General features: G+C 37.2%; 1 protein-coding gene across 18 annotated transcripts in view; it reads right to left on the reverse strand.

Annotated features, from left to right (window-relative positions):
• The window catches only part of ZC3H13 (zinc finger CCCH-type containing 13), a 103711-nt gene that overhangs the window by 80972 nt on the left and 8929 nt on the right, over nucleotides 1-13810 (reverse strand). For 16 of the 18 annotated variants that reach the window (XM_086328926.1, XM_086328923.1, XM_086328917.1 and 13 more), the window contains exon 4: nucleotides 13411-13522. The exons of the other annotated variants lie outside the window; for them this stretch is intronic. In XM_086328926.1, coding sequence (XP_086185052.1) covers nucleotides 13411-13522 — 112 coding nt within the window. The remainder of the gene's footprint in view (nucleotides 1-13410; nucleotides 13523-13810) is intronic. 18 annotated transcript variants of the gene reach the window in all.

Consider the following 13810-nt stretch of genomic DNA (forward strand, 5'->3'; position numbering starts at 1 on the left):
GTCTATTCATTTCCATTGGAAAAATAAATTCTTAAAAATAAAGAACTTCTTCATACAATAGTACCAGACTCAGGTGGTTTCACATAGGAATTCTACCAAATCTTTCAAGAGCAGAAAATCACAATACCACTTAAGATATTATTAGAGCAACTACTATGTATAAAATAGATAACTAATGAGAACCTCCTGTGTAGCACAGGCACCTCTACTCAATGCTCTGGTAACCTAAACAGGATGGAAATCCAAAAAAAGAGGGGATATATGTACAGGCTTCCCCGGTGGCTCAGCTGGTAAAGAATCCACCCGCAACGCAGGAGACCTGGGTTTGATCCCTGGGTTGGGAAGATCCCTTGGAGAAGGGAATAAATGGCTACCCACTCCAGTATTCTCACTTGGAGAATTCCATGGACTATATAGTCCATGGGTGGGATCACACAGAGTCAGAGGTGACTCAGCAACTTTCACTCTCATATATACAGCTAATTCATTTTGCTGTACAGCAGAAACTGAAACAACACTGTAAAGCAACTTCAGTAGAATACACACTCTTCTCAAGCTCACAAAGAATACTCGCCAATGTGGGCCACATTCTGGACCATAAAACAAACTTTTAAAAGAATAAAAATCATATAATGTCTAATCTCAAACCACAATGGAATTAAACTTGAAATCAATAACAGGAAGATGGCTGGATAATTCCAAAATATGTGGAGATTAAATAAAATACTTCTACTTAACACATGGGTCAAAGAAGAAATCTCAAGAGAAAATTCAAAATATTTCAAACTAAATGAAAATACAATTCAATTTCTCTAAATTTGTGTAATGAAGTGAAAACTGTTGAGAGAAATTTATAGCATTGAATTCATATAGTAGAAATGAAGAAAGTTCTAAAATCAATAATCTAAGTTTCTACCTTAGAAAACTAGAAAAAGAGCAACTGAAATCTAAAGTAGAAGAAAAACAACAAGTAGAGCAAAAATCAGTAACAATGAATATAGGAAATCAATGGGGAAAAAAAAAATCAACCAAAGTCATTTCTTTGAAAAGATCCAAGTTTCTATACAAGCTAAGAAAAAAAGAAGAGAAAAATTACCAACATCAGAAACAAAAAGAGACATCAATACAGATTCCAAGGATATTTAAAGAATAAAGCAATACTATAAACAATGCTATGCCCACAAATCTGATAACCTAGACGAAATGGACTAATTACTTGAAAGACATAATCTGCCAAAACACACACGTCAACCATAAACAATCTGAACAGAATTATATCTATTAAAGAAACTGAGTTAATAGTAAATCTTTCAAAACCTAAAGCACCAAACCCATACGGATTCATGTGTGAATTCCATCAAGCATTTAAGAAAGAAATTATACCAATTCTCTACAATCTCTTCCAGAAGACAGAAGCAAAGGGAATACTTTCTGAATTATTCTAAGGATAGCATTAGTATCTAAGTATTTGATACCAAAACCAGATGAAGACATAACAACAACAACAACAAAAACACACAATTATTTCTCATGGACATCAATGTAAAAACCCTAAACATATTAGCAAAATATAAGCAAATAAAATCCAACAACATGTAAAAATAATTATACACCACAACCAAGTGAGATTTATACCAGATATGCAAGGGTGGTTCAACATTCAAAAATCAATCAAGGTAATCCATCACATTAACAGACTAATAAGAAAGAAAAGAAAAGATGACATGATCATATCAATAAACATAAAAGGTATTTGACAAAATGCAACACTCACATTTGTGATTAAAAATCCTTAGCAAACTAAAAAGGGAACTTCTTCAACTTGATAAAGAACATCTATACAGAGCCTACAGTTACCATTATATTTAATGGTGAGAAGTTTTCTTCCAGTAGGATTGCTAACATGTTTCTCTCACCATGTCTTTTCCCCATCATAATGGAAGTCCTAGCTAATGCAATAAAAGAAAGAAAGTATACAGATTGAGAAGGAAAAAATATGTGTCTTTGTTCACAGATGACATGACTGTCTATGTAGAAAGAATCAACAAATCTGTGGGTTGCTTTGAATAGCACAGGTATTTTAAGAATACTAATTCTTCCAATCCATGAGTACAATGTATCTTTCCATTTGTGTTGTCTTCAATTCCTTTCATCAATGTCTTAACAGTTTTCAGTGTATAGATCTTTTACTTCCCTGGTTAGATTTATTTCTATGTATTTTAATCTTTGTGATCCAGCTGTAAATAGGTTTTTAATTTCTCTAATAGATCATTAGTGTATAGAAATGCTACAGATTTCTGTATACTCATATCCTGCAACTTTACTGAATTTGTTCATTAGTTCTAACGGCTTTCTGATGGATCTTTAGGGTTTTCTATATATACTACCATGTCACTTGCAAATAGTCAGGTATATGTGTGTGTATGTATGTTGGTATACTGAAGTGGCAGGATAATCCAATCATTTAGTTTCTAGGTTACCTATAGAGAAACAAGTAGAGAGATCAAGAAGATAAAAGGTAGATTTTTCTGAATGTAACCCATTCTGTAGATTTAACTGTGAAACCATGAGGTCCTCATTAGAGCAGTAGGAATCAGTCTCATAACTTTGAAACCACGGAAATGTTCTACATATTTAACAAAATTTAAAAAAACCCTAAAACTAAAATCAAACTGTAATGAATCAACTCAACCACATCATATTTGTGGTTTAACCACACAGACTGCTCAAGTGACTTAAAATACAATAATTTGCACTTTGCTGTACAGCAGAAACACACTGTAAGTTAATGAAAATTAATTTTTTAAAAATACAATAATCTGACTATCTATCCCTAACAAATTCATGGGGCAGGAAGATCCCCTGGAGAAGGGATAGGCTACCCACACCAGTATTCTTAGGCTTTCCTGGTGATTCAGATGGTAAAGAATCTGCCTGCAATGCGAAAGACCTGGGTTGGATACCTGGGTTGGGAAGATCCCCTGGAGGAGGACATGGCAACCCACTCCAGTATTCTTGCCAGAAAAATTCCCATGGACAGAGGAGCCTTATCAGGCTACAGTCCATGGGGTCGCAAAGAGTCAGACACTACTGAGTGACTAAGCACAGCATCCCTAACATCAATTTCACAGATATTTCCCCCATGGGTTATAGTCTAAGAACTACAAAGATCTTAAACTGTTCTAAGTAATCGTATTATTAGTAACACTATTGTTAATTATTCTGTAACTATTAAAAAGTAAGATAATGCAAATGAATGTCAGCAGCGACTAAAATCTTTAGCACAAAAGTGATACAACTATAAAATCAAAGAATTAGGTAAAAGCCTTTCAATTCTAAATTTGAATTATTTGAATTTGTGCTTGTTTGCAAGTTTTTAAAGAGTACTTTTAAAAAGTACTTGTACTTTTGTACTTCTCAGTTGAAATGCAATGAAAAGTCCTAAAAAATGACTAAGTTAGTGGTTTCCAAGTAGTGGTCCTGAAATACCGTCCCCCAATAAAAGAACCTGGACTATAGGGGAAAATGGCTGACTGAACAGAGGGTATAAAATACACAAAATGAGCTGCAAACATCTTAACAGAAACAAAGAAACTATCAAGGACTACTGAAGCTGTGTCAATATACGGCAGGATATATTAATAATTGGACTTCATCAAAATTAAAAGATATCTTAAAAGACACGACCAAGGAAATGAAAAACCAAGTCACAATACTGGGAAACAGCTCCCTTGGTTGCTCAGCTGGGAAAGAACCCGCCTGCTAATGCAGAAGACACAAGAGACTTGAGTTCCACCCCTGAGTAAGGAAGATCCCCTGGAGAAAGATACAGCAACCTGCTGCAGTATTCTTGTCTGGAAAATTCCATGGACAGAGGAGCCTAGTGGTGGAGTCAGGCAGAGAGTCAGACACAACTGAGTGCACATACACACACACGTACCAGGAAATATATTTGCAGTACATATATCTTCCATATGACTGGTGTTATTCAAAACATATAAGAACCATAAATCTGTATAAGACAAACAGCACAACTTATAAGCAAAAGATGGAAACAGACACTTCACCAAAAAAAAGGCAATAAACACATGAAAAGATGCTCAACATCACTAAACACAGAGAAATGCAGATTAAAACCACTAGATACCTAGCAGAACAATGTCAAGTGTTGGCCAAAATGTAGAGCAACTGAAACTCCCATACACTACGGGCTGAGATGTAAAATGAAATAACCATTAGGGAAAACTATCTGGCAGTTTCTTATAAAGCTAAAAGTACACATGACGTAAGACTCAGCAATTCCACTTTTAGGTATTTACCCACAGAAAACATACATCCACACAAAGACCTGTACACAAATGTTAATAGAAGCTTTATTCATAATAGCCAAAAACTAGAAAACAACTCTTAAGTATCCATCAACTGGGGAATGGATAAACAAATTCTGTTTATCCATTTGTCCCATTACATCCGTATAATAGGACACCAGTCCACAATAAAAGGAATAAACTGTTGACACAAACTACAACATGGCTGCATTTCGAAAGTATTATGCTAAAGGAACCAAGATACAAGAATATATAACATCTGACTCCATATAATGAGAGACCAGAGGTTGTCAGGAGCCTGGTTTGGGAGGAAACTGACTCTAAAAGGACATGAAGATAGGTTCTGGAGTTGATGGAAATGCTCATATCTTGACTGTGGTGGTGGTTATACAGCTGTGTACATTTGACAAGACTCAAATGGTACACTTTAAATAAATACATTTTATTCTTTGCAAATTATTCACAGCAAACTTTTTAAGAGCTCAGGATCTAATACCAAGACCTCCCACAAGCTAAGGAAGGAACATTTGAGCAAAAAAAAAAAAAGAATAAAAGAATAGTAGCAGTCTTTTGGACTGTGAAGAAGGCTGAGCACCCAAGAATTGATGCTTTTGAACTGTGGTGTTGGAGAAGACTCTTGAGAGTCCCTTGGACTGCAAGGAGATCCAACCAGTCCATTCTGAAGGAGATCAGCCCTGGGATTTCTTTGGAGGGAATGATGCTAAAGCTGAAACTCCAGTACTTTGGCCACCTCATGAGAAGAGTTGACTCATTGGAAAAGACTGGGATGCTGGGAGGGATTGGGGGCAGGAGGAGAAGGGGACGACAGAGGATGAGATGGCTGGATGGCATCGCTGACTCGATGGACATGAGTCTGAGTGAACTCCGGGAGTTGGTGATGGACAGGGAGGCCTGGCGTGCTGCAATTCATGGGGTAGCAAAGAGCCTGACATGACTGAGCGACTGATCTGATCTGATCTCTGATCTGAGCAGTCTTAGATTAAGTCAGAGACATCAATAAGAACTCATGTTTAGCTCAATACAGATAAAGACTGTTACTAGTAATATTTATAGATATATGGATATAAATCAGTTAGTATACACACATGTATTTCTTTGCTCTGTCAGCTGAGAGGGCCTAAAAGGAAGACCAATCCAGCAGGAACAAGCACACCTAGCACCCAGATTTTTGCTCTCTCCTAGCCATCAGAGAGGGCAATGGCACCCCACTCCAGTACTCTTGCCTGGAAAACCCCATGGATGAGGAGCCTGGAAGGCTGCAGTCCATGGGGTCGCTGAGGGTCAGACACGACTGAGCGACTTCACTTTCACTTTTCACTTTCATGCACTGGAGAAGGAAATGAAAACCCACTCCAGTGCTCTTGCCTGGAGAATCCCAGGGACGGGGGAGCCTGGTGGGCTGCCGTCTCTGGGGTCGCACAGAGTCGGACAAGACTGAAGTGACTTAGCAGCAGTAGCAGCAGCAGCCATCAGCGAAAAACCCTGTGCTACCAATACAAATAGGCCCACATGGAAACTAAAGACACCAGCTGACTACCAGCATCCACAACCAGACATGTGGGTACAGAAACTTCCAAATGACTCCCACCTCCAGCATTCTAGTACTTTACTGAGGTTACAGACATAAAGGAAGAGGTAAGTCATGCTTACTGTATCCTTTCTGATTTCCTGACAGAATACATGAACAAAACAAATGGTTGTTTTACACCAAGGTTTGCTAACTGGAACTCCTTTTAATGCTATCAAAGAAGTATTTGCAGATCATGCAAGACTAAAAAACATACTAATTTTTTATATAAAATAAACGTTTTTATCTACACTTAAAAATTACCATAATCATTCCTGTACTATACATTATCAAAGTCTTCAGTTCAGCTGCTCAGTATTGTCTGACTCTTTGTGACCCCATGGACTGCAGCCAGGCCTCCCTGTCCATCAGCAATTCCTGGAGCTTGCTCCAACTCATGTCCATTGAGTCCGTGATGTCATCCAACCATCTCATCCTCTGTCATCCCCTTCTCCTCCTACCTTCAGTCTTTCCCAGCATCAGGGTCTTTTCAAATGAATCAGTTCTTTGCATCAGGTGGCCAAAGTATTGGAGCTTCAGCTTCAGCATCAATTCTTCCAATGAATATTCAGGACCAATTTCCTTTAGGATGGACTGGTTGGATCTCCTTGCAGTCCAAGGGACTCTCAAGAGTCTTCTCCAACACCACAGTTCAAAAGCATCAGTTCTTTGGCGCTCAGCTTTCTTTATAGTCCAACTCTCACATCTATACATGATCACTGGAAAAACCATAGCCTTGACTAGACAGACCTTTGTCGGCAAAGTAATGTCTCTGCTTTTTAATATGCTGTCTAGGTTGGTCATAACTTTCCTTCCAAGGGGCAAGAGTCTATTTCATGGCTGCAATCACCATCTGCAGTGATTCTGGAGCCCCCCACCCCACCCCAAATAAAGTCTCTCACTGCTTCATTGTTTCCCCATCTATTTGCCATGAAGTGATGGGACCAGATGCCATGATTTTAAAGTTTTTTGAATGTTGAGTTTTAAGCCAACTTTTTCACTCTCCTCTTTCACTTTCATCAAGAGGCTCCAGGTGGTTTATACTGTATTTCCACTTATACCCTTATCCTTCTCTTCTAAACCTTTTCCTTTGAAATAAATAAGACTACTCACCCATTCTACTTAATCCTATAGATTCACTTCTCAAATTTTTAATTTGATGACTCTCTACTCTTCCTGTTTTACATTTACTGTGCTTTATTCTTTCCAGAGAATTTTCACATGTATGTAAATTCCAAAGAACTTTCACATATATGCAGTTATAGTTATGTTCTCACTATAACTTGTGACATATTGGTGCAGGTATCTTTATTCTAAAGATGAAAAGCAAGGCCAAGACACTTACTTAAGAATAGATATAAAACTTTAATTACCCTTTGTGACTCAAAGTCCTCCACTACATGAGTCAGCTTTTTGTAACAGATCTAGTCTTATGCTCTTCCTTAGTCAGTGCGACTTCTTTTTCATCTAGGCAGATGCACCAAGATGCAGAAAAACAAGAAGGAAATTTTTTTAGGTGATGAGGGGATGGCAATGGGGAACAGGAATGAACTGTGTGGGGGACTATGAAGCAAAACTAATGATTCTGTATACATTCTGGGAGGTACAGATCCCAGAGATAGAAAACTTCACGTTAGAAATCAGTTCTCAATGCATGCCTTAATCATCAACAAATGCTTAAATATTCCTCCTGACTCTACAACAGAATTTGGCTTTCAAAGCTATTTATCTTTGTTTTCGAATTACATAAAATAACAAACCTCTGTTAGAGAAAACACAATTCAACTACGGCATCTGGAAAGCTGTACAGATTGGGTGAAAGTTTCCAGCACCGTAAGAATACACATATTATTTCATAAATGTTCTAAAATCACATAACAGTGTCTGCGCAAATACAGAAAACAGTGTCAAAAAATAGTTGTCCATGATGCTATGAGCAGAGTGTACAAAAGAGCCAGAAAGCAATTTTCTCTCATTTCCATCTTGGTTAATGGCATGGAAAGCCTGTAGTTACACTTAACAGCTTCCTTCCACTCATTCTGTTAGTCATCAAATCCTACCTGCTCTATCTCGTATAAGCCTCTCACCATGTTAAATTCAGTTCCATTATATCAAGTTTGGTTTAGATCACCCAGACCAGCCAATATGTCCAAAATACTGCCAACACACAACCAACATAAAAGTTATTAACAAGATATTTGACTTTCTTTTCATACTAAGTCTTTGAAATTCAGTATGTTTTTTATACTTAACAGCATATCTCAATTTAGACTAGCTACATTTTAGGTCATCAGGAGTTCTCAACACTGGCTACACATTAGAATGACTTTTCATTCATTTAATAAGTGACCTTACTAGTTCCAGGGTATGGAGGAGAATTGGTAAACAAGATAGATCTCGTCAGCCCTCATCTCACATACGCATGCAATTCAGTTTCACAGGTTCTCAAACACACCAGTCCTCTAAAACCCCATATTGTTATAACGTGTTGGTTTTCTTCCTCTTCCTAGACTTTCACCTCTCCCCTCCATCTATTCTTCAATACCCATTGCAAATGTCACTTCTCTCTGAAGTGTACTCTGCTTCCCCGGGCAGTTATTTTTTCCCCTCCATTGTGAGCTTTGCTCATCTTTCTAACACTACCACACTCTATAGAATTAGAGTCTATGAATTTGTCTCTCCACAAAATCAGGGTGTGTCAACCTCCTAATTCAGACACATTGGAGTTGAGACCAGTGACAGAGAAACAGTGGACTCACAGTTAGTTTGTGGAAAACCACACACATGCTATCTTAGTTACGCTATGTTATCTGCTATAGTTGCCCCCACCTAAACTACATCTGATTTGCCCACAGAAATTCATCACGTGAAGATCAAGAGTCATACATGTTACAATAGGGAATGTATCACAGAAATGATCAACACCTGTTTTCATGCCAGATATGTAACTCAATATAATTAATACCTGGCATCCTAACTTATTAACAGTTTTCTCTAAATTTGAATAATGAATTCCCTAAAACCTGACTACTTGTGAATCTTGAGACTTTATCCCTTAGGTGTACATGAAGCTCAGTGTCTTTGAGGGCTTTCTCATCAAGGAAAAGGGAGAATCAGGCTTTGAATTTCTTAACAAAATAGCAACTTTGCTGTCTACTAAAATGATATGAACATATAAACTTTTATGATCAATAACTACTTACATTTAGGTATCTGTTAAAAACCTAAATCTTCAATGTCTATATTCATCTTCTATTAACAGCCTCAAACTATAATAGAGAGAAAAACCTAAGGAGCTATTCTTATACAAGAACATACCATTTATTAAGCTGTCATCATAGTCAGTCATGTTACTTGATTTACATATATTTTCTTCACAGTAACACAATAATATGGATATCACCTCCGTTTTACAGATAAGAAAAATGACAGTAGCATTAAATAATAATTCCTAAAGTAATGTGTTCAGAATATGAATTCTAGATGTCTGCCTTTTACATTAAGTACAATCCAGCTAATGGTATGCTAGAGCCAGCTCACACTGATTCATAAGAGGCAACTGTTAAATTTTTAGAAAATGCACAAGCTGTAATTAAAAATTAAATCATATAAACTAACAATTAAGTAATATTAAAAACAAAGGCAATAATTACTCAAAACTCACTTTCTAAATATTTTACTATAGTTTCTTTTGTGGTTTTGTGTGTGTGTGTGTGTGTGTGTGTGTGTGTATTCCCACACTTTCCAACTCTGTACTCAGTGATACCATTTTAGTAGCTTGAAACTAACCATGATGGGAGTATGTACACCAAAGAAACTGGTAAATCCTACAATTTTTTTTTTCTGAGTGGTTGTCAAACATTTACCAGCAAACCACGGTGTCCACTCATTATCCTGATACATTTCATTATTCTTTATATATTTTGGATCCAAGTCCCTTAAATATGTAATACACATGCTTGCTCAGCTCCTACCCAGAAATTCTGATTCAGTAGATTAAGGGTAGAGTATCAAAAAAAAAAAAAAAAAGGGTAGAGTATCTGCATGTGTGTTTTGAAAGAGACCATCTCTCCTCCAAAAGAATTCTGATACATATCACCAGCCGAGAACTACCATGTGAGATTTCTAAAAGGGCTTAACATATCACATCAGACATTAGAAAACTACATACTTAAGACTGTATTCAAGTCCCCAAAGATAAGTCTTTACAAGCTACAATATAAAATTGTGACACAGCTTTTTTTTTCAGGATCAAAACAGCCATAAGAAAGCTTCTATATTTCTAAAACTATCAAAGAGGTTGTTGCTCAAACAATTCAGTAACTTTCATAAAAAGGCTATAATGAGACAACCAGATATCCACATGCAAAAGAATGAGGTTGAGCCCTTCTCTCACACCATAAAAAAAGGACTGGCCAAAAAGTAAGCTTGTGTTTTTCCATAACACCTCTGGAAAAACCTGAACGAACTTTTTGGTCAACCCATTAAAAATTAACTCAAAATGGGTCAAAGATTTAAATGCAAGAACTAAAGCTCTAAGATTCTTTGAAGAAAACAAGCATAAATCTTTCTGATCTTGAATCAGACAACAGTTTCTTAAATATGACACCAAAAGCAGAAGTAACAACAAAAATATAAACTGGATTTCATCAAATTAAAAACATTTGTGTTTTAAAGGACACCATCAAGAACATGAAAACACAATCCATAGAAGAATATTTCTGCCAACTGTATATATAAGGGACTTGGATCCAAAATACATAAAGAATTCTTACAAATCAACAATAAAAAGATAACCCAATCTAAAAATGGACCCAGGATCTGAACATTTCTCCAAAGAAGATAAACAAATGGCCAATAAGCACACAAGAAGATACTCAACATCACTAGCAATCAGAGAAAAGTAAGTCAAAACCACATGACATTACCAATAAAACAGCTATATCAAAAAGTAGGATAACAAATGTTGGCAAGGATGTGGAGTATTAGAAATCTCACACACTACTCTAAGGATTTTAAATAGTGCAGCTGCTTTGGAAAACATCCCAGCAATTCCTTGAAAGATTAAATATAGTTACCATATGACTCAGCAATCTCACTCCCACACATAAACTCAAGAGAAATGAAAACACATGGCCACGCAAAAACCTGTATACCAATGTTCATAACAGCGTTATTCGTAACAGCCAAAATGCAGAAATAACCCAAATATTCACCAACCTCACATGCACTCATCTCACACGCTAGTAAAATAATGCTCAAAACTCTCCAAGCCAGGCTTCAGCAATACTTGAATGGTGAACTTCCTGATGTTCAAGCTGGTTTTAGAAAAGGCAGAGGAACCAGAGATCAAATTGCCAACATCCGTTAGATCATGGAAAAAGGAAGAGTGTTCCAGAAAAACATCTATTTCTGCTTTATTGACTATGCCAAAGCCTTTGACTGTGTGGATCACAATAAACTGTGGAAAATTCTGAAAGAGATGGAATACCAGACCACCTGACCTGCCTCTTGAGAAATCTGTATGCAGGTCAGAAGCAACAGTTAGAACTGGACATGGAACAACAGACTGGTTCCAAATAGGAAAAGGAGTATGTCAAGGCTGTATATTGTCACCCTGTTTTTTTAACTTATATGCAGAGTACATCATGAGAAACGCTGGGCCGGAAGAAGCACAAGCTGGAATCAAGATTGCTGGGAGAAGTATCAATAACCTCAGATATGCAGATGACACCACCCTTATGGCAAAAAGTGAAGAGGAACTAAAAAGCCTCTTGATGAAAGTGAAAGTGGAGAGTGAAAAAGTTGGCTTAAAGCTCAACATTCAGAAAACGAAGATCATGGCATCTAGTCCCATCACTTCATGGGAAATAGATGGGGAAACAGTGAAAACAGGGTCAGACTTTATATTTTTAGGCTCCAAAATCACTGCAGATGGTGACTGCAGCCATGAAATTAAAAGATGCTTACTCCTTGGAAGGAAAGTTATGACCAACCTAGATAGCATACTGAAAAGCAAAGACATTACTTTGCCAACAAAGGTCCGTCTAGTCAAGGCTGTGGTTTTTCCAGTGGTCATGTATGGATGTGAGAGTTGGACTGTGAAGAAGGCTGAGCGCCAAAGAACTGATGCTTTTGAACTGTGGTGTTGGAGAAGACTCTTGAGAGTCCCTTGGACCTCAAGGAGATCCAACCAGTCCATTCTGAAGGAGATCAGTCCTGGGATTTCTTTGGAAGGAACGATTCTAAAGCTGAAACTCCAGTACTTTGACCACCTCATGAGAAGAGTTGACTCACTGGAAAAGACTCTGATGCTGGGAGGGACTGGCAGCAGGAGGAGAAGGGGACGACAGAGGATGAGATGGCTGGATGGCATCACTGACTCGATGGATGTGAGTCTGAGTGAACTCCAGGAGTTGGTGATGGACAGGGAGGCCTGGCATGCTGCCATTCATGGGGTCGCAAAGAGTCGGACACGACTGAGCAACTGAACTGAACTGAACTGAATGAATGGATACACAGAACGTGATGTATCAATACAATGGAACGTTGTTTGGCAAAAACAAAGAATGAAATACTGCTACATCCCATAAGCTGACATGAACCTTGAAAACACTATGCTAAGTCAAAGAAGCCAGTTACCAAAAACCCCACATACAGTATGACTCTATATGAAATAACCAGAACAGGCACATCTATGTGACAGTCTAACTGGAACAGTGGTTGCCTAAGGCTGGTGGTCAGTTGAGGGGCCAGGGAAATGATCACTAAAGGGTATGGGGTTTTCTTTCTGGGGTGATGAAATTGTTCTAAAACTGACTGTGGTAATGGATATAGGACTCTTATGAATTTATGAAAAACTACCCAAGTGTACACTTTAAATGGGTGAACTGTATCTCTATAAATTTGTTTCAAATGCACACACAAGAGCATGATATATTTCTTTTAAAAATATTTACTTCTGGGAAATTTCCATTCCTGACAAATATCTGTATTTTCTTTTAATCAATAAACTACATCATAAACTGTGCTCTCTTTTCATTTCACTGGCAGGAAATTCACACTAAATTCTGTGATCATAGTTCAGTTTCTGCCACCACCATGCCTTGCCTTCATTGTTTTAATTTAAAAGTGTTTTACTGCAAGCCTTTTCAGTCTTTCTTGGAAGTAGGCAGGAATTGATGGCTGGCTACATTCTGAAAACTTAAGAATACATTTAGATATTCATGATGTCCACCAAGGTACAGAAATCCTATGAGGTGCAGCTGGCGCTCTGCCAACCAGTTCCCATCATCTTAACCAAGAACTAAAATGGTGAAATTATGAATTTTCCCAGAGGACTTTTTTCCTCTAAACTACATTATCCAAATAGAACATTATAATGTAATATTACACACTTACCATATATTTAGCACATAAGCTAATATTTAAAATAGAACATATATAATAAATCACTGCTAAAATTTAACTTTGTTTCAGGAAATTCATTCCTACCCTAACAGGTGAGGATGACTCCTCTGTATTTCGTTTCTGGGACTCAGAGTCCACATCTTGGCGCTTGTTCTTCATTCTTTCTCTAAGATCCCCTGTAGGTCTTTCTGGTGACCTTTAAACCAAAAAAACAAAAACAAAACAAAAAAACAAAATAACAAAAATCTGTATTTATATAACATTTCATAGGAATATATTTATAGAAACAACCCTACAAAACTCTAATTTTTCTACTATCCATGACTACTAAAGTTCAGAAAAGTAAATTTCAGCTTAAACATTAATATATAAAAAATATGAGCATCACTTACAAGTTTTCTCCCAATACCAATCAAAATGCATACATTAAAATTCCATGGGGTGGCAGGTGCTGGTGATAGTAATAAGGAACTATACATGAGCT

Source organism: Bos grunniens, chromosome 12 (assembly GCF_055505025.1).
Source record: "Bos grunniens cultivar Pamir isolate PY7600 chromosome 12, Bosgru_T2T1.0, whole genome shotgun sequence".
NCBI lineage: Eukaryota > Metazoa > Chordata > Mammalia > Artiodactyla > Bovidae > Bos > Bos grunniens.